The 18,675-nt window shown below is 42.9% G+C and overlaps 1 protein-coding gene across 6 annotated transcripts in view; it reads right to left on the bottom strand.

The window, feature by feature from the left end:
• The window catches only part of CUX1 (cut like homeobox 1), a 280,556-nt gene that overhangs the window by 150,281 nt on the left and 111,600 nt on the right, over nt 1-18,675 (bottom strand). For all 6 annotated transcript variants that reach the window (XM_067309899.1, XM_067309895.1, XM_067309896.1 and 3 more), the window contains exons 3-4: nt 17,155-17,202; nt 3,482-3,560 (exon numbers count right to left, since the gene is read on the bottom strand). In XM_067309899.1, the coding sequence (XP_067166000.1) occupies nt 3,482-3,560; nt 17,155-17,202 (127 nt within the window). The remainder of the gene's footprint in view (nt 1-3,481; nt 3,561-17,154; nt 17,203-18,675) is intronic.

The following is an 18,675-nucleotide window of genomic DNA, read 5'->3' as shown; positions in this document are numbered from 1 at the left end:
AGGCGACACGGCGCGACGGGACGCCGCCGGCAGCTCTCGCCCCGCGGAGCTCACCGTGCCCTGAGCGGCTCCGGGGGTGCCAAACGCCGAGGGAAGGGGCAGAGCCGCGCCGGGGGTGGCAGAGGGAGGGGGCGGCCGCGGAGCCGACCCCGGCTGCCGGCTCTTCCCTGGGCTCCAGGCGGCGACAGGGAGACCTTTAACCTTTACTTGAACATTACAGTGAAGTTTGTTAAAAATATATATATATTTAAGTAGTGAACACCGTTCCTTTTTAAAAGAAAAATATTTAATTTTTGATATTTTTAACATTTCACATTTTTCTCTTACAGCTTTAGAAAGCCAGAGTTATAAATACAATATTTCTGCAGGGAAACACTTCTAAGCTCTGCTCCTCCAAACACTTACAAAACAGGGCTCCAATTTCACTCGAAGTGTTTGCAAGATTAAGACCCTAAAAGCCAAGGGTGCTAACACAACACACTTAACTTTATAAAATTAGACAAAAAGAAATCCTGTACAGAAGGAAGAAAGCTTCCTCAAAATAAAGACACAACTCCCTTTGCTTCAAAATAAATACATTCACATTATTTTTAAAGGTAAGTTGTGACAGCCTTGTTGATTAGTGCAATTCATGTAGCAGCATTCACTTTTCTCTAGATCTCTACTGCATACTGAAAATAGGCAATTAAATGAGAAAATTAATTCCATTAATTAAAAATGTTCAGTCTCAAGCAAGACAGAATGATTTGAGTGAGAATTAAAGCTGTATAAATGTACATAAACCACAATATTTTCTGTGATACGTGCCTTCCTTTAGGAAGGATAAATTTTCCAGCACAAACCAATGACAATGCTATTCTAAAACTAATGCAAAAATGGAGAGATATACTGAAAGGTCTACTTTATCTTTTAAGGAAAATAACATCTGATGTATACAGGAATATTTACAAGTAAAACACCGCCCTTGACACAAATTCTTTCCTGTTGAGCCTGAGTGAAAAATCTGCTCAACTCAGGAAAGAAAATCGTTAAAGTTAGCTGAATCCATAAAGCACCGTAGCTGGGGTTTCAATACAGATAATTTTATAGCAAAATTAAAATAGAAGCCCTTTTTAATTATATAAAGTGTGCACATTATCACTGACGAGAGGAATACACACTTTCCTCAAGAACCATAAAATTGGCTGCTGGGAATTAGGCATCAGCTGCAATTATTATATAGTCCTATAAAGGATATTGAACGTCTGATAAAATTGCACCCTTGTCGTGTACGGGTGATGTTTAATGTGCTAACTAGCCCCTCTGCGGCATTCCAGCCAGAGCTTTCCCAAAACATCACAGCTCCCTTCTCCCACCAAAAGGAAATCTTCGCTGGATTTTGGAGCTAAAAGCATACCTAGGTATCTGAAACACCAAATGGACAGGTCAGAAGATATGCACACCCCATACTGGCAAAACAACACATCTGATAAATGAATACTGAGATCTTTTTACAAAGGACAGCCCTCCATAGCAGCCTACAAGAGGAGAAAAGCAACGAAACAAGCCCCTCACTGCGTATGCCTAACGCGGCCCTACCCCGGCGTCACAAATACCAGGGCCACATGTTCCTAATCGCTGTTTGCATTTTCATTACTGTATTTGCTGTAAACAGGGCATATTTGTTATGCCTCCATACAGGCACAAGGGCTTGGCTGGTCCTTCCCGTGAGCATCCAGACTTTGCTTTTGAATGCCACCAAAGTGCCTTCGTGCGACTCCGAGGCCTGCAGATATAACAGGAGCCTAAAACCTGTAAATACTTCTAATCCCGCAGACTCCCCCACACTCGCCACTTTGCCATTCCGGAATTTTAACATGGGTAAGAACATCGAAGAACTATTTCTCTAACACGTAACAGAAGGCATGCATAGGGAAAGGCTGGGCAAGAGCGATCGCGGAGCGCGAACGAACGGGTGTAAATTGTGCTCTTGCACAATCCCCTCTCCTGCAAAGGAGTACTGACAACGTTGCTCCCCCAGTTCGGGTGCCGGAGCGTGAGCAGGACACGTGTCCTGGCTTCTCCACCAGGCTCCATCCGCCTCTGCCGCTCAGATTCGCATGCCTGTGGTGCTGCAAGGCTTCAGAGAAAGCCCCTGCGCAAGGGCATGGGAAGGAGCCCACGCCGGGCTGCTGTTACACTAGTACCCACTAGTGCAAATAAAATGGACCACGAGAGATCAGCTGTCCTCGCCCCCCAAAGCGCAGCAGCGTTAGTACGGACACCTACGAAAGCTTGCAGGCCACAGCTGAAGAACCTGACAATCATCATTTCTGCAGCGATGCTGGTCTAGGACGAGCATGGAAAAGTCTCTGTATCCCTCTAGATATACTGCGCTTAACACAGCGGGTACTGGCCTCTGGGCACTACTCTTATTATAAATGTGAGATTTAAAAATACACATATGCTAGCGCTGCCTGGGCATCCGAAAAATGCCAACCTGATAGCCAGTTAAGCTGTAAGCAAAGCATTAAAAGAAATAATTCTGAGTTGAAATGTGCACAGAATGCGCTTCATAAAACGTGAAACAAGTAAAAGCTCATTTGCACTTTGCAGCAAGGACTTAAAAGCCCTTAGAGTATTAATTATACCTCAAATCCTCCTTTGAGATAAGTATTTTGAATATAATATGTATATAGAGAGAGATACTACAGACTTTTTATAAAAGGATAAAATCATACGCAGACATTGCCATGTGTCTACAGCTCAATCAGGGCAGGAGTTGGAAACGAAGACTTGGATTCCTCACTCGCAGTCGTCTTTGGGTGATGTTGCAAAAGGAAACCTCTCTCCAGAAAAAATGCAAAAAACATGCAGAAGAAAAATCAGCTCCCAAAATGTAAAAAGAAATGGCCTGGAGCCTCGTGATGCCAGACATAAAGAAAAGTTTAAAACCCATACGTGAAGTGCCTTCGTTTAAAATTTGTGATCACGCTGACACTGAACCGAATTGAAATTTGGTAGTGATCTACCTGGCAGTATCCAAAATGCTTCTCCTTTTCACAACTGAATGGCAACAGAGCACCTGGGCTTTGCAAGTATCTATTGAGGCTTTTTTTACGTGAAGGTAGAAAAAACTATCTCTGTCCTTTAAAACTACAAAGATTGCCTCTTCTTGATGAGACTTCAAGGTGCATCTTCTTTCTCAAAAAATTGTGAACCTTCTTATAAATGAATTATTCAGAATCATACACAGATTACTGTAATAATTAAATATAAAAATGATTCCCACAAAAATTAAAATCTAAACTCAATGAATGGTTTTAAGAGGTGTCATGAAATGGGCCTTACAGTTCATCCTGGCAGAAACAATACTGGAGCGTATTGGTTTCAGAATAAAAAATTACCCATATATCACTTAGCAAAGGTAGAAAAAATTCCCAGTAGCATTCACACCAACAGAAACCAGGAGGTTTTCAGAATAAGGTAACAGTTTGCTTACCTGGAACATCAATTAATCTCTTATACACATTCAAGAAGGCTGCCTCTGCTTCTTTGCTTCTTTTGCCCAACGCGTCAATCTAAAATGGGTGATGAGAAAAGAAGGCTTTAGACTTGTCCCAATAAAAGTCTCATACTGACAGCTATAAAAATAAATGAATACATTTCATAGACATATTTTGTTTTCAATACACACACATTTCCTACAAAATCAGTCAATATCTAAAAAGGGGACCCAAGTCCCTGTGCACAGCTCCTGTAAAAGCAGCCTTATAAGAATATTTCTGGCGTGTTCGTACCAAATGCTCTTTGAAGCCCTGTTTCAGCGCAATGGCAAGCATCAGTATTTTTATGAGCACTGCTGTCTGTTACAAGTCTTAATTTCAATCTTTTTAAAGGGCATAGTTATTTGCAAGACAGGTTCTCTCTTCAGTAACTTTTTCTGGATTTTTTTACCACTTATTAAGCTCTAACACAACAAATGGGAGCAACTGATGTCACCCTCAACCATTACAGCAGCAAATACACTTCCCTCTTATTTCCATCAAGCCCCTCGGAAGACCAAGAAGTGTATTTTTCTGGTACTCGGCGACACTTAATACCAAGCACTTGACAGTCTTCTACTTGCAAAGAAGTTTTCTAGCAAAGCTTGGGCACAGACCCCTAAAGGCTGAACTGTCCCCTAAAGACAGATCCTTGCGGCCAGATCCTGCTCTTGCCATGCAATACTCCGTGCAGGACTAACGTATGAGACTGTGTGCCCAGGTGAGGGGAAATACTACCTTACGCAGCCCGTTACAGCTTTTCCTCTGAAGCACCATTCGCGAAGGAAAGGCAACTTTATAGCTCAGAGTCAAATACTTATTCCAATACTTTTTTTTTCCCCCAAACATCTATTTTTCGATTGTGCTAGATAACAGAGCATTTATAATTACTGCATGCTGACGAAAAGCAAACAAACCAACCCAAGACCAGCTCCACTGAATTCACACTCCAAAGCAGAAAGAGAGAAGGGAAGTCTGACAAAGTTCCCCAACAGAGGTCAGGAAACTAAAAGTATGGAGATTATCACTCCCATATTTTAATAAAAAGCAAAGAAGGATCTGAAGAAGTAGGGATACAAAGGCCTGATATCAATTCCTCTGCGCATTTGCAAAGCAGCTAATATTATGAAACCAGTGAAAGGTGTGTGCGTCAACATGGACTGAAAAAGGAAGGTCCCGACTGAAAAACGTCCTTGAATTCTTTAGTTGCATTATTGATTTGGTAGATAAGTCAGAAACAATGTACAGCGTTTACTGTATCTGTAGTGCAGGGAAGTATCTGATATTTGATTAACCGAGAGCGAGATCTGCAGAATTAGAAAGCGTGCAACGAACCCACTGGGCGAGCGCGGGCTGCAACCTCCCCGGCACGGGAAACGGAGGGTGCCGGGAAAGGAAGCCGCCAAGGGAGGAGGACAGATAAGCAGCAGGGTGCCGCGGGGTCACATTTGGTGCCACTCGTGTTTACTTTGTACAAAAACGACTCGGCCAAGGGAAGGATTTGGGAAGAAAGTCGACAATGCGGATGATTGAAATAATGGAGGGAGTCGGACGTGAAGTGCACAGGAGCAGAGCGCAGAAACGCCACGTGACTCTTACAGATTAGTCTTATGGCTGGTAAGTGACTTGCAGAGATCATTACGGAGAGGATTAAGGCCAGAAAACTAAAGGACAAGGACAATTGCAGAAATTGCACAGAAGCACAAGGCACAACGTATCAACCGAGAACAGGCTCGAGGGGAGGGGTCAAGGAGGAAAATAAGGACACCGCAAGCATCTGCACAATGTTTGGCAGCAGCCAGGATATCTTGAGAGATACAGAGAGACAAGTTATTTTAACACAATGCACGCCTGCGTTGCGAGAAACAACCCAAATTCCAATTTCACTTACATTCCCAAAAGCCTGCATTAATGCATGCAGCTTAGTGGAGGTGCAGCAAATGTCAGTGGCGTAACTGAAACCTGGCCTAGTTGTAAGTTATTCTTATCAGTTATATATGTATATAAAAAAAAAGGTATTGGGAAGATGATAAGCAAGCAGCAGAGGGCAAAATGACTGAGGAACTGGAGAGCAGATATAAATTCTGCAGAAATCCTGGCCGCGCTCGTCCTTTCCAGTTTACCAAGAAAGGCTACGGAGAGGCACTGGAATCTCGCAGGGCAAGCACCGTGCCGCTGAGCAAGGGATTGATGGCTGCAAATAACCCATTTATTAATTTGAATTCAGGCAATCACAGATGCACTGCTGCTCGTTAGGGAACGAGAACATAAGTCATGCACTTACAACGTTTTCACACAACGACTATTTGAAATTGGAACATGGAACAAACTGGCCAAAGCCAGGCAAGCCCAGGACAGCGTAAATCACTGCTTCCCACTATCAGACAACATTTTTGCGCAGACGAGAATAGAGGGGGCAGCCATCAGAAAGACTTTAGCAGTTCAGATATTTCATGGGTATATAAAAACAGACTTTGAAGGCCAAAGCATGCCATATGTTAGGCCTCTGGACGTTAACGTTCCCACATACAATTTTCTCTTGCTGCTGCTCAGCATAGTACAGCCAAATTTGAATTACTGTTATTAAATATAATTAGCATTAAAGAATGGATTCTGTACTGTATTTTGAAAAATTCGTTTGCCCCTTCTAGGAAAACCATAGCATTTAAAGTAACTGGGCTTCCATTTCTATGAAATAACTGAATGGATTAGTTTTCCTATCACAGTTTTTCACATTTTTAATAAAGGGCATTTGTATTTATATTCTCCCTAAATATTACAAAAGGTATGGTTTTATTCACTCCTCACCCGTTACATAGTGACTGAAGGATAAAGTAGAATTTCAGCAACATATAGCAAGCAGATCAGAGACTTTCCGATGAAGGCAGTTCGTAAATCACAGTAACATTCTTTTTTCTAAATTCAGAACCAGAATCCCAAACAATTCCACTAGGCAGCAAGATTTTTTACGTTCAAGTAGTTTAACAAGAATCAATCAAACTGCCTGGTTTAAAGTTCTATTTAAAATGAGCACCACAACTATTTTGTATCTTAAAGAAAAGCACCATGACAACTTTAACTGGAGTAAATATAATTAAGTATGGCAGCTTCCAACTATGTTGGGAAATGAGGATATATGGGAAAAAAAGGACATAAAAATAACAAAATAAAAATTAAGTCCAGAGCCAAAGGAAACAAAGCACTGAAATGACATGGAAATAAGTTTGGAAGTTCACTGAAAATTTTTCAAATCAAAGTAAAACTGGTTCAGGAGCCAGCAAGCAGCAGTTGCAATCAGATCACATTAGAACAGTTAAACTATGTTATAAAACTCTTGCTGAACATTTTTTATTAGACTCTAAAAACTTTTGAGGGACCCAGAAAGAAGTCAACTTATAATTACACCAGCGTAGTCTTGACATGAGCTGAGCTCCAAATCTTAATTTATCTAAAGCAGGCCCCATTATGTCTTCTCTGACTAGCAAGAAACAACAGTGACCTCCGTATTCCCCGCCACCCCCATAAACATATGTTCACTTTTAAGTTTTGGCATACTATTTGTCTCGATAATACCACTGGAGCTGTACTGAGATAACAGAAATGAGACACTAGGAATCCTCCTGCCTTAGCACACTCTTCGGCTTTAAAATACCACCGGGGCTATACGGAGGGACCCAAAATAAGACACTAGGTGGGGAGCAGTCCTCCCTCTAGCCACCTTATTTTTCCAGGTCAAGCGCTTTCATTAGTCAATACAAGGCTACCAGGTTCATCGCAAAGGCTGTAGGACGCCTTCCCCGCTGGACTAAGTCCTCTCCATCTCACTGCCGCCGCAAGGGCAGCTGGCTGGGCGATACTGCTGGCCCGCTGCTCCCCTAGCATGGACAGCCTGTTTTAGGAGTGCTCGGTCAGAGCCAAATACCCACTACACCTGGCTGAACTCAAAATATCGTCAATGAGATCAGTGTTTCTACCCCCGCGTTTGGGTAAGCATAATAAATCCGGCCGCTTATGTCAGGGAAAGCGTTGAATGTAGTTTTATATGACCGTTACCTCTCTCCATTTTAGCAATGTGCAGTCAAATTCAGAAAGATATGAGCAAAACCTATTGCTTTAGTTTGTAATCTGTCATTCTTCTTTATGCATGACGAAAGATCCGCATTAAAGTCCGATGTCTACTGTGCCACAAATCACCTGGATTCGGTATTCAGATTTGCAGAAGAGGTATGCACACAAAACCAGTCTGCAGCGCATTTTTGCATGCATTACAGCCACAGACAGAAGGCTGCACAGCTGTACTTCAGCATTTAAAGATGAAACAGGAAGATAAAACTCTTAGCAGGGAAGCTGGAATTGCCAGATGCCAGTGCAGTTCGCATTGACGCTTAAAATTCTCTGAACTTACAGATATCAACGTATTGACACATTTGCAGAGAATGAAAGAAGCACATGGCCACGACCGGGTGTTTCTGACAGGTCTACCTGGATTGGACTGCATTGCTATGAGTCGTCCAAAACCCAAAGGAAAACACAGTATCCCAAATATAACTCCTTAGTGAAGGGATCACACCGTTTTCTGCATCTGCATGGCACTACCTAAATGTCAGTGATCTACTTGCAGTACCATTAACTGCGTATCGAGAGTCTCATGCACAAGCATTCACACGACCACCATGCCAAATATGAATTTTGGAGCCCTGACTCTTCTAACTTCTCATCATTGCTCTACAGCTGCAATTTTTACTCTCATTAGCCACCTAACATTCCTTAAAGATATGTGTCTTTTTTCACTGTCCTCCACCCAATCTGGAACTAACTTGCCAACTAAAAATACATGACTTAAAATAGATTAAAATAGAAGTGATTTTGCTATTCTGGTTTTTAACTAAATAGATGCCTTAATGAGATACACAGGTCTTCCAGAGCAAGGCTAATGTACAACAGAAGAGCAACGTGATCCGAGGCACGAGGAGGAAGAGAAGAGTTCAGTTCCTCTACGCACCTTTAGTCACATGTTTCCCATCACAAAGTTTTTCGTTGGTCTTCAACTTCTTTGCACTACCGAAGCGTCATTAAGAATTGTAAGCAATGCATTAAACAAAGGGAAGAGCATGATAACGACTCGTTAGCACAACACTATTTTAAGCCATGGTATCTTCTTGAATAGGTGCAATGGAATCCAACAGCAGTTATTAATGCCATGCAATGGCACAACGCTTTCTTTTAAGCTATTACAATAGGGCTTGGCTGCTTTTTCATACAAAACAGTACATCAGTTGCTAAGTCGGTGCATTTTAACAGCTCTACAACATCCTCTGCATGTGGATATTATAGAGCGCACACGGTACATGCACAGTGCCCGTTTCACTGGCCTTGATTACCCTTTCTTTAACACCAACAGATAGCTACATAGAAATTTAATAAAAATATACAGTTTATCAGGCCAGTTAGAATTCTTTTCGCAGCTGACAGAACAAAAAGTAAAAATACTATTTTGTTTTTCTCTTTGCTGCAATTAAAAGGTTTTTGAAGAGAAATGGAAAAAAAAAAGATTCTTGTGCAGCTGCTTAAAGCATATGGTGTGTATTTTAGCTGTGCTATAAATTCTTTAACAAAAGCGAGGACTTTACAGGAGATACAATAACAACGTGTTTAACAAAGCTGCTCAACGCAGCGCCTAGGTAGGGTACCTGCGAAAAGCGTGCACTCTCCATCAACTTGGTAGTTTGACCTCGAGTTAACAAGAGAACTTAAAGAGGGGGCTCAAATCCTTCAATTTTTCCATTTTTCCTCTTACCATGAAGCAGCTGCAACCTTGAACCCTAGGAACTTTCCTTCCTTTCGTGCCCAGATAAATCCTGCTTTTCCTAAACAGCCCCAGGGGAAGTCCAGCTCCCTCCCTCTCACAGGACAGCCTCTTCTTGCTTTTCCAATCCTTGATCTTCCTTCCCGGAGAACGGCCCAGCCCAGCATATGCCTGGAGATGCTGACAGCAGAACGACAGCTTTGTGAGAATAGCTCTTACTCTGCCACCGTGCCTTCAGAGCATGGCTACAGTAAGTCTGCTGATCCTCGGTAACCCATGTGCCTCCCTCCGCTCTCCGCTTTGCGTTTATGAGCAGCATTTCCCACTTTGTGCCTTCCCTCCGCACCTAAGGCACCCAAGGGGCAGCCCCAAGGGAGCAGCCCCGCTCCGGCCCGCCGCCCTCAGCCGGGGGCTCCCGCTCCTCTCGCATCAGACCCAGCGATCGCCGTGCTGTAGCATGATTCAGCTCGCTGACTTGGTGAAAAGCTGTGTGGCTACAGAGAGAAAGAACTGATTTTCCATCAGACCAGCGAACTCAACCGACTCATCCTGGGCAATTGCTAGGCTGCACAGAGGGAGGAGGTGGGAACCCAGGGCTGGGGCAAGGAAACTTCCCAGCATCAGGCCACTGCTAGCCTGGGCTGCTCATTACGCAAAACCAGGGCATCAAACTAGGGTTGGCAAAAGGATTCAAAGGGGGCCAAAGTGCCCCCCCCCCCAAAAAAAGTCAAGTACATGGCAGAAAGTAAGAAAAAAGACACTTTGCAGATGGATATGGCAGACGCTTGGTCCTTTCAAGGTAAGACAAGGAGAACCAGCTATAATTACTGGCTGTGTGTGTTTGCACTCACCAGGGGATGCTAACTACCTTTAACATTAGCTGCCAGTAGCTTCAGGGAACGTTTCTGCAAGGACAGTGCTTGCTAGTACTCGCTCCTGCTCCCGCGAGCAGCTGAGACAGCACCGAAGCTCAGCACAAGTGCTGGGGTTCAAACTGGGGGGCCGCGGGAGGGGAAGGGGAGAGAGCGTTATACCATCTACCAACCGAAAAGGGAAGTGGACTTTCCGAAAAGCTGGAAGAACATCTTTCTAGAGAACAGATCAGCAAGCTATTTGCTGCTTCACTAAGTGAGGAGACTTAAGAGCTCACTGCATTTGATCCTCAATAGTTCTCAAAGAGCACAGGGCGAGACGGAGAGCATCCCCCCCCTGCCGAGGCATCAACTGGCAAGCCCAGCCGGGCTCCGGGCTCCAGCACGCAGTGCAGCAAAGCCCATCCCACACTCGAGAGGGGCAGGGGAGGAAGGAAAGAAGAAAAAGCCCCTGCTAGAGCAGAAGAGCAGTCTGTGCTATGCAATTTCACTTCCAGTTTCTCAGCAGGAGAAGTAGCTACGCAGTTAAATGAGTGGGTGCTTTCACTGTCCGTCAGCCTCTCATCCTGCTTCTGCACTAAACCGTTACCTAGAACCACAATTGCTTTCTCTGTCTCACATAGGACCAAAACTTTATGTGTTTTAAAAATTAGGGCAGAGGAATCCTTGCAAGAATCGGCTCATTAGCTGCCTTGGTGCATAATCCACCTGCGCATAAACACTGCAATGCAATGTTTTACTAATATTTCATACTGAGCTACCCTCTAACAAATCACTGCTGCTTTATGATAGCAGAACGAGGCCAGACACTGGCTTATATAGAGCCTTGCAGTAATTTTGGAATAAATAGAGGAATAATTCTGCACTTGGAGAAACGGGGACGGATTACAAGGACACTCGGCTGCACCCTGTGCAACCCTCCCATCCCCATTACTTCAGCACCCGTCAAGTTCTCCTTTCTAAAAGGATGTGAAGATACTCTTTACCCTGCTAACTGAAACAGCGCTGCCTAACTCAATTTTGCATAAATAGTTTCCCACCACTGTTAGCATTTCACCCAAACGGGTGTCAGCAGTATAGCGGGCCTTAATATAGACAGCCCACCAGCTGACAACAGAAATTTCAGCGCCTTGTCAATTATATAACAATAACAGGGTTTGGGCTGATCCCCCCCCGAAGTTACCCTGGCAGGAACCGCCACCTCCGCAGGGCTTGCTTGCGCACTAGGCGGATGGAGGAGCACCTGCAGGAGCTTCAGGAGGGTAGATGGTGCCCACTTCTCCCTTCGGGCCGGCACGTATGAGGTTTGAGACCTGTTTTCCAGCAGCCGGGGGATAGCCTGGGGAGGCAGCGGTGGTCTTCTCCCAGGCATGTTTGCCACCCACCCTGCAGCCCAGCGCTGGCAGCAGGCATCCCACCCGCTCATCAAGGAGAGCGCATCTGCCCTCGAGATGCTGAAGTATATTTAAATCACCTTGCCGAGAAAAGATGTTGTTTCAACTGCAATCAAGCCCGCCAAAAATAAATAAATAATCGTTTACATACTTGTGTAAACAGAGAAATGAAACGCCGCAGAGCTGCCGTCACCCCAAAAGCCTGCTGCGTGCTTCTTCCACCTCCACGCTAGGATCCCAGAGCAAAAACCCATCCAAAGCGTAAAGCCGTTTCTGCATTCCCGCTGCACAACGGAACTAACCCAACACCCACACCCCGCTAAGTGGACACTAAAAGATAACAATTATCCACTAAAAATAGTACATTTACTCCACTTTGCTACACAAAGTGGTCTAATAGGACTTGCACTGAAAAGGTGCAAAGCTCTGGGCCTAAAGCGGCCAGACGAAAGCTCTGCATTTTGATGTATGCTGTTGACTTCCCCAACACAGAGCAATTTGTAATAGCTTTGCCACGCTGTTGTTTTCAAAGCTCCTGCTACATCACAAACATTTATTTCTGACCACAAAATTACATTTATTCAACAGAAAGCAGCTCAGGGTCTTTAAGAGGTTAACTTCTGGAGTGCTTGGCTGCTCTCCAGCCTCTGTACTAGAATCAGCGCTAACGCAACAGCGCACAACAGCACCCAGGCTAGCCGTGATTAATAGAGTGCTGAATACGCTGCTTTCCACATACACACACTTTTCATTCCCTTGCTTCCATAGATCATGGACTTATCCTCAAAATATCTGACTGAAATTGAATTTGGCTTCTCTCTCAACCGTTCATTTCCTATGTTATGCAAGGTTATATCCTTTTCTGCATGAGCAGAACCAAACCAGCTGCAGCTTTTGAGAAGAAAATGTGTTTTCAATTATGAAGCTGGCCTGAATATTGAACCACAGTTCTACTGCTACTCTAATTGAGCCATCATGGAGTGAACCTACAGGAAAGAAATTGTATTAATTAGGTTTGTAAATTTAACATAAGGAATTAAAGGGGGGGGGGAAGAGATGAATATCAGCTCAGGAATACTCCTTCAAAAATGCAGAAGGAAAGCATGTTTCAGGTTCTTTATACACACACATTATTAAAGTGCTCTTTCAAAGGCATGATTAGTAGCTCCAGCACACCAGTCGGGTTTCCAGCTTCTGTTGTCCGCATATGGAAAATTATTAAATTACTCTCCTGACCAAATTAATAGTTTAAAGAGCAGCGCAGCTAAGCGGGGAGCCAGAGTGGTCTCATCAGAATGGCAGCACTCTTAAAACGACTCGCTCTGCGAGAAGTAAATAAGAAATGGCTTTCACAGAAATAAAGTCTAGTGCGGTGTTTTGGAGCATCTGCCTTAAAGGGTTCTCCAAATGAGGGATTACTGCATTACTGTTGGACAGTGCTGTTATGCCACATGAAAAGAATGCTAAAGACCTCAGGAAATCCTTTCCCAGCCTTAAAATATCTATTTGATGACTTCACAAATAGGGATTCAGACACTAGATTTCCATACCACAACCTCTGTTCTTGGGTTATGTTAATTTACAGGACTAAAAGTTTTTCATATTTCAGATTTCATGCGCAAATATCCATGCACTCATGTAAACATGACAATGCACAATAATCTACTGTGTTTGAACTGTTTATTTAGATGGTTGCTTGAAGGTGTGCCTTGCTAACTTGGAAATTATATATAATCATTTTAATATTCAAATGATAAAGCTCTTTAGCCTCTACTGATTCTGCTGTGTATTTAACCCAGGATGCACTGAGCACAGCATTAAGAAGATGCATCCTCTGGTTAATTGTAAGCAAACAAAAAATGAGATTTATGATAGAAACAACAGGAATTTTACACCTCTTAAATGAATGACTTCTAACTGTCTTGCTCACAAGAGCCTATTTACACCAGCCAAGCTTTAAATCTTAAGTTAGAAAATCTAAAGTTAGAAAAGCTACCCACAAAAATCAAAAGGTCAACACCATCAGCTTTGAATCAGATACAACATTCTGTTCACTTCAAAAAACTGCATTCAAATTTCCATTAAAATCCTAAATAAGGAACAAGTATGATAATAAAATGATACTACAATGATGAATTAATAGCATCTCAAACTGCACTCTGAATGCATTTTAAAATTTGTAGCATGCTAAATTCCATTTCATAATGCTTTTACTTTAACTGTCACCAGGAAAAAACCCACACTTACTCAAACCTCCAAAATTTATACAAAAAAGTTATTTCCAGCAACTAATGGAAACTGGGTATTGGATAATTGGAACAGTTTTCATCTGAAATTGCTTTTGATTGATATAAATATCCACAAAATATGAAACACTCTGGTTTGAGGTTTTTTATTTGTAAGTTCATATTATACAAAGCCAAAGTACAAGGAAAAAAAAAGTTAATTTATCAATATCCATGACCAAACCGAGAAGAAAATTCAGCTAGCTAAAGTGACCGGTGGATTCACTTTTAAAAAAAAAAAGTGAACTAGCCACAGGTTTACAAGCAACGTCCCATAAGGCATGCGAGGGAGGATATTTAAATGTGTGAGCTTAAGTTAACCTCTCTCCAAGTCACGCCAGGCTCGCCGAGGGTACAGTTCAAGGACAGTTTAAGTCAACCTAAGCTGGCACAGCCGCACTCCTCCTGCCCTTGGCTTTGCGCCTCCGGCCTCTCCCCTGCCCGGCAGGAGCCTGCAGTGAGCTGGGTCGGGAAAAAAGGGAAAAACAAAACTTTCTGCACACCGTGGGATCAGACTAGCCAAAGTGCTGAAGCGAGGAAGGAGGTGGGAATGCAGCGCAGAGGAACCCAGCAATATCCATGAAAACCAACCTTAAACAACCTGGACCGCTAGGGGACCGCATCCTCTGAGCTTCTGCCCCTCTGCAGTGCCCAGCGGGCACCGTTCTCACGACGAGCACCGAGCCCTGCTGGAGCACAGTCACCCCACGCGGGATCTGCCCATGGCCGCTTCCTCTCTGGGGTAGAATTATAATTTAATACTACTTTGACATGCAAAAAGGACCGACTTAGTTCTCCCATTAGGGAGCAAGAAAAGAATGCAGCAACAGCAGTAGGGGTGGAGGTAGGAAAGTCAGGGGCAAACGTGGTGGAGATCCTCCCACACGGGAGAACATAGAAGCTGCATCATGCAAGAACATTTTTTCTAGTTTCTGTGTCAGAAACAAGTGAGGAGGTGGTGGGGCCCAAGGTCCACTCATACCCATCCATGCTGCCTACAGAAGCTGCAATCAGCATTCAGCATTCCTGCAGCGTTCCCAACCTGCTTCTTGGAGAAGGACTCCAAAACCAGGTGCTTTCACTTTTTCTCTTTTTACCTTTATTGTATTTACTTACTCCTGTCTTTTTTTGAAAAATATCCTACTCTGGGGTTGGAAACTGAAGTCGCTATAGCAGAATCAGAGAACCTCTTATAAGCAGATTGCTCCCTATTCCTCTTTCCTCGCCCATGCCCATGTCCCATGTGTGATCAAAAGGCCCCCCGCCACCCCCTCCCAGGACATTAGATATCAAGTAACAGGTAACGATCAGACCACTACAAAGCAACTCCACTTTGCTCGCTGGGTGGGTGTCCTGCTGCAGCTCTATCGCTTGCTGACCCATCTCGGGGCAGAGCAAGAGCAGGCATCTCCAGTGGATTAGAAACGGTGGAAAGCCTACACACTTAACACAATTTGTTCTTGACCTACCTGGAGCATTTCTCTCATGAACTTTCAGAAAGTCAGTCTTAACAGTAAGCAGAGACCAAATCTATATACTGAACAATAAATTGTAACTTGGCAGAATAGGCTGGTGCTCTTGGTATTTTGAAATGTCTCCAAAGCAAGGTAAAATAATTACATCTTCTATGAAATACCACATTTCACAGTTAAATGTTCTGCATTTATGAAGTCAATGATGATTAATTCAGTTCTTTTAGGTTTCTAAAGTCCTGTTTATACGAGAGAGACCAGAATTACTGGGCTAGGAGATGCAGCAGTACAATCTTGTGAAATATTCATGATTCACTAACATAAGAGGGGATTTTACCAACAAATTTTACTCTTGCAATTTCTGAGATTTAACTCACCATTATAAACTTCTCTTTTACATTAGCAAAGCAAATCTACACAGGAGGAGTGTGTGATGAACCACACCAAGGTAACAGTGAACTGGAGCACATTTCTCCAGCAGACAAGATCTAACAGGAGAATCTTCCTTCACTGTAGCAAAATTTGGATTTATGTCTCTTAACTTGATCCTGAGACGTTCCCTTCATTAAAGAACAGTGCTGAAAGCACACACACGCTTCAGGCAGTGCACTGCAAACTTGAAACTAAAGTGAAAAGTTTTTAAGAGCATTGCAATTCACTCAGAACAATAGTCAAATGGACTCACACAAGTCATTCTTTGTCCTCACAAATTACTATTAGAAATATCAAGGGCAGAGCTGTCTTATTTATTTATAGCAATACCTGGGAAATTGAGTAGTAAAATAAAAAATAGCATACTGCTTTTAAGATGAGAAATTATTGCCTATTTGGGATACATATTCAGCAGGATGTGCAGGTAATCAGAAATGTAACCCTCATTAAAGATAATAGTAGTTGTGCACTTCATTCCCTATGCAGACTTCTGAAAACACGCTCCTAAATTTCTCTGTGCTCTGATGGGAACTGCAACAGTATAAAATCAGCTCACAACTTATTATAGATTTGGAAAGTAAGAAATGCTGCTGCTTTAATACAGCTGACTTTAAGAGAGGAACCCTACAATGAATAACAAAGTCTGAGGTTAAATCTAGATCTACTACCCCACTCATGCTCTGATTTTTTAAGGAGAAATACAATTTTCTAACTTCAGTCATGGCATTTTTCTAACAGCAGTGCAAGCAACAGCTCCCATCTGCCCCAAGCACTCACATGAAGCGAGTGCTTCAGTGCTGTCCACAACTAAAATGTAAAAGTTCTGTAATTGGTCCAGCTGCCTTTTCAGATAGAAACTCTTCAAAATTACCACAGTTGGCTTTTAAAGTTGTGATCATGTTAATAATGTGTTTTTCAGCAGAGATGTGAAGAGAAATCAAAGTAAGAGCCAGCACCAGAGTCATTAACACGTTCTGTTGGCTTTCCAGCAAACACCTGCCCACTTTAGGTTCCAACAAGCCCTTTAGAGTGCAATGTTTCAGAGCCGACAGGTTTATCATAAAAACAATTGTAATATCTTAGTATTTTTGCATGGGCACATCACATTGCATGCATTAAGTGTTCAAACCACTACCAAGCCGCTGAGGCACAATGTGTTGCACGTGGCACCTGAGTCACGGCAATGGTGAGCTTACGCTCAGGTAGGCTAGCTGCAAAGCGATTTGCCTAGTTTAGCTCACCCCAAACACATCCAAAGCAATATGCAGAAAGGCTGAACCCCGGCAAAGCGCTCTGCTCAGGGAGCTCCGTACCCACCACGCTGCTGGGAAGTGAGATCAAAAGCACCCCGAGAAGCATAAGCTCTTACCTCTCCCTGGAAACTCTTCAGTAATGGAGCTACCTGTTTGCGCAGGTCCTAGAAGACAGAAACAAGATATTTCATCAGAAAGAAAGAGAGGGAAAAAAAGAAAAAAAAAGAAAAGAAAAGGGTGAGTCATTGTCAAGTTTTTCCTAAAACTGTTTTCACTTTTGGCATACTGCTTAAATCTTGATTGCATTTTACAGGAGCTTTGATTAACTTAAAAGTATATCTAGTATTCATTTTGAACAAGTCTGCATTTCCAGTTTGACATATACCTGTATCTGTTGCAAACAGTATTAATTAACAAAACCATAGCGATGTTGGGTAAGTGCTAAATGCTTTCAATCTCATAATTCAGCTGAAACATTAATACGATTAAAAGTAAATGCCTCTATCTACCTAAACACCAGCTACACCTCTGAACTCACGCCAAAGCCTCCTCTTGACTTATATAAATTTTCACAAATGGATTCTAGGCTGAAGGAAGATGACTCTGGGCCATCACTTCAACTAAGAGTGTTGCCATTTTGAAAAAGGGCCATTTTCTTCTTTTTTTCTCTCAAAGGTGCTCTGACTTTAGCCATCAGAGAACAGAAGAAAAGAGTATTATTAGCCAGCTTCTGTATAACCCAAGATTTCTTCTTCAGACTTATAACATGCTTAGTACTACAAAATTCATCAAAATGCTGCCCACAAAACCACCCTAAAAGTTTATAGCATATTTTTACTTAGCAACTAAGATCACTTAGGACAAGAGAGGCACATCTAACTTGTATATAAAATTCTCAGTGGCTCCACTTTTAAGCTGTTTTAGTCTAATTTACTTACAAATTCTCAGAATTATCATTATGGGCCTGCCTGACGAATAAAGGCCTGTAACTCTGCAGAGGACGCTGCATTACTCATGCACAGCCAAGAAGCCAGATGCCTATTTTAGCTGTAGTAATCTGCTGCGGAGCCACAAGCACCACTTCATAGTACATTCACAGCTAGAAGTATATCTACAATACGTATACAATAACGCACGCAGTAACACTCTGATGCTGCATCGCTTAGGAGGGCAGCGCAGGGAGGGGGTGGATTTCCCATCCTTGGAGGTTTTCAAGACACACAAATGGATTAATGTGGGTGCTAAAGTCCCACTTTGAAGGGCAGGTGGGACCAGAGGCCTCCAGACATCCCTTCAACCAAGAGTCCTACGATTCCCTGACAACATCACTCACAACCAGGACAGTCATGAAGCACTTAAGTAGCCCTAAGATCTTTCCTCCACTTGATGCAGGCCACAGTCCCTTAGCTACAACGAACCCTGGGCCTTTCGGAAAAGCGGGTCACCTTAAAAAGCTGGGAAATTCTCTTTTCCGATGCAATAATAAATTTACTTTTAGATCTAGAGTCATGCAACACGTTGGATGTTGAACCTCTCACTGGTCCAAAATCTCCTCAGCCCTGGATTTAATCTGACTTGTTGAAGCAAAAGAAGACTTTCCAGACAACTGATTTTTGTCATTTAAATGACAAGTCATG

Source organism: Apteryx mantelli, chromosome 22 (assembly GCF_036417845.1).
Source record: "Apteryx mantelli isolate bAptMan1 chromosome 22, bAptMan1.hap1, whole genome shotgun sequence".
NCBI classification, from domain to species: domain Eukaryota; kingdom Metazoa; phylum Chordata; class Aves; order Apterygiformes; family Apterygidae; genus Apteryx; species Apteryx mantelli.
This window is presented reverse-complemented; position numbering and strand designations above follow the sequence as displayed.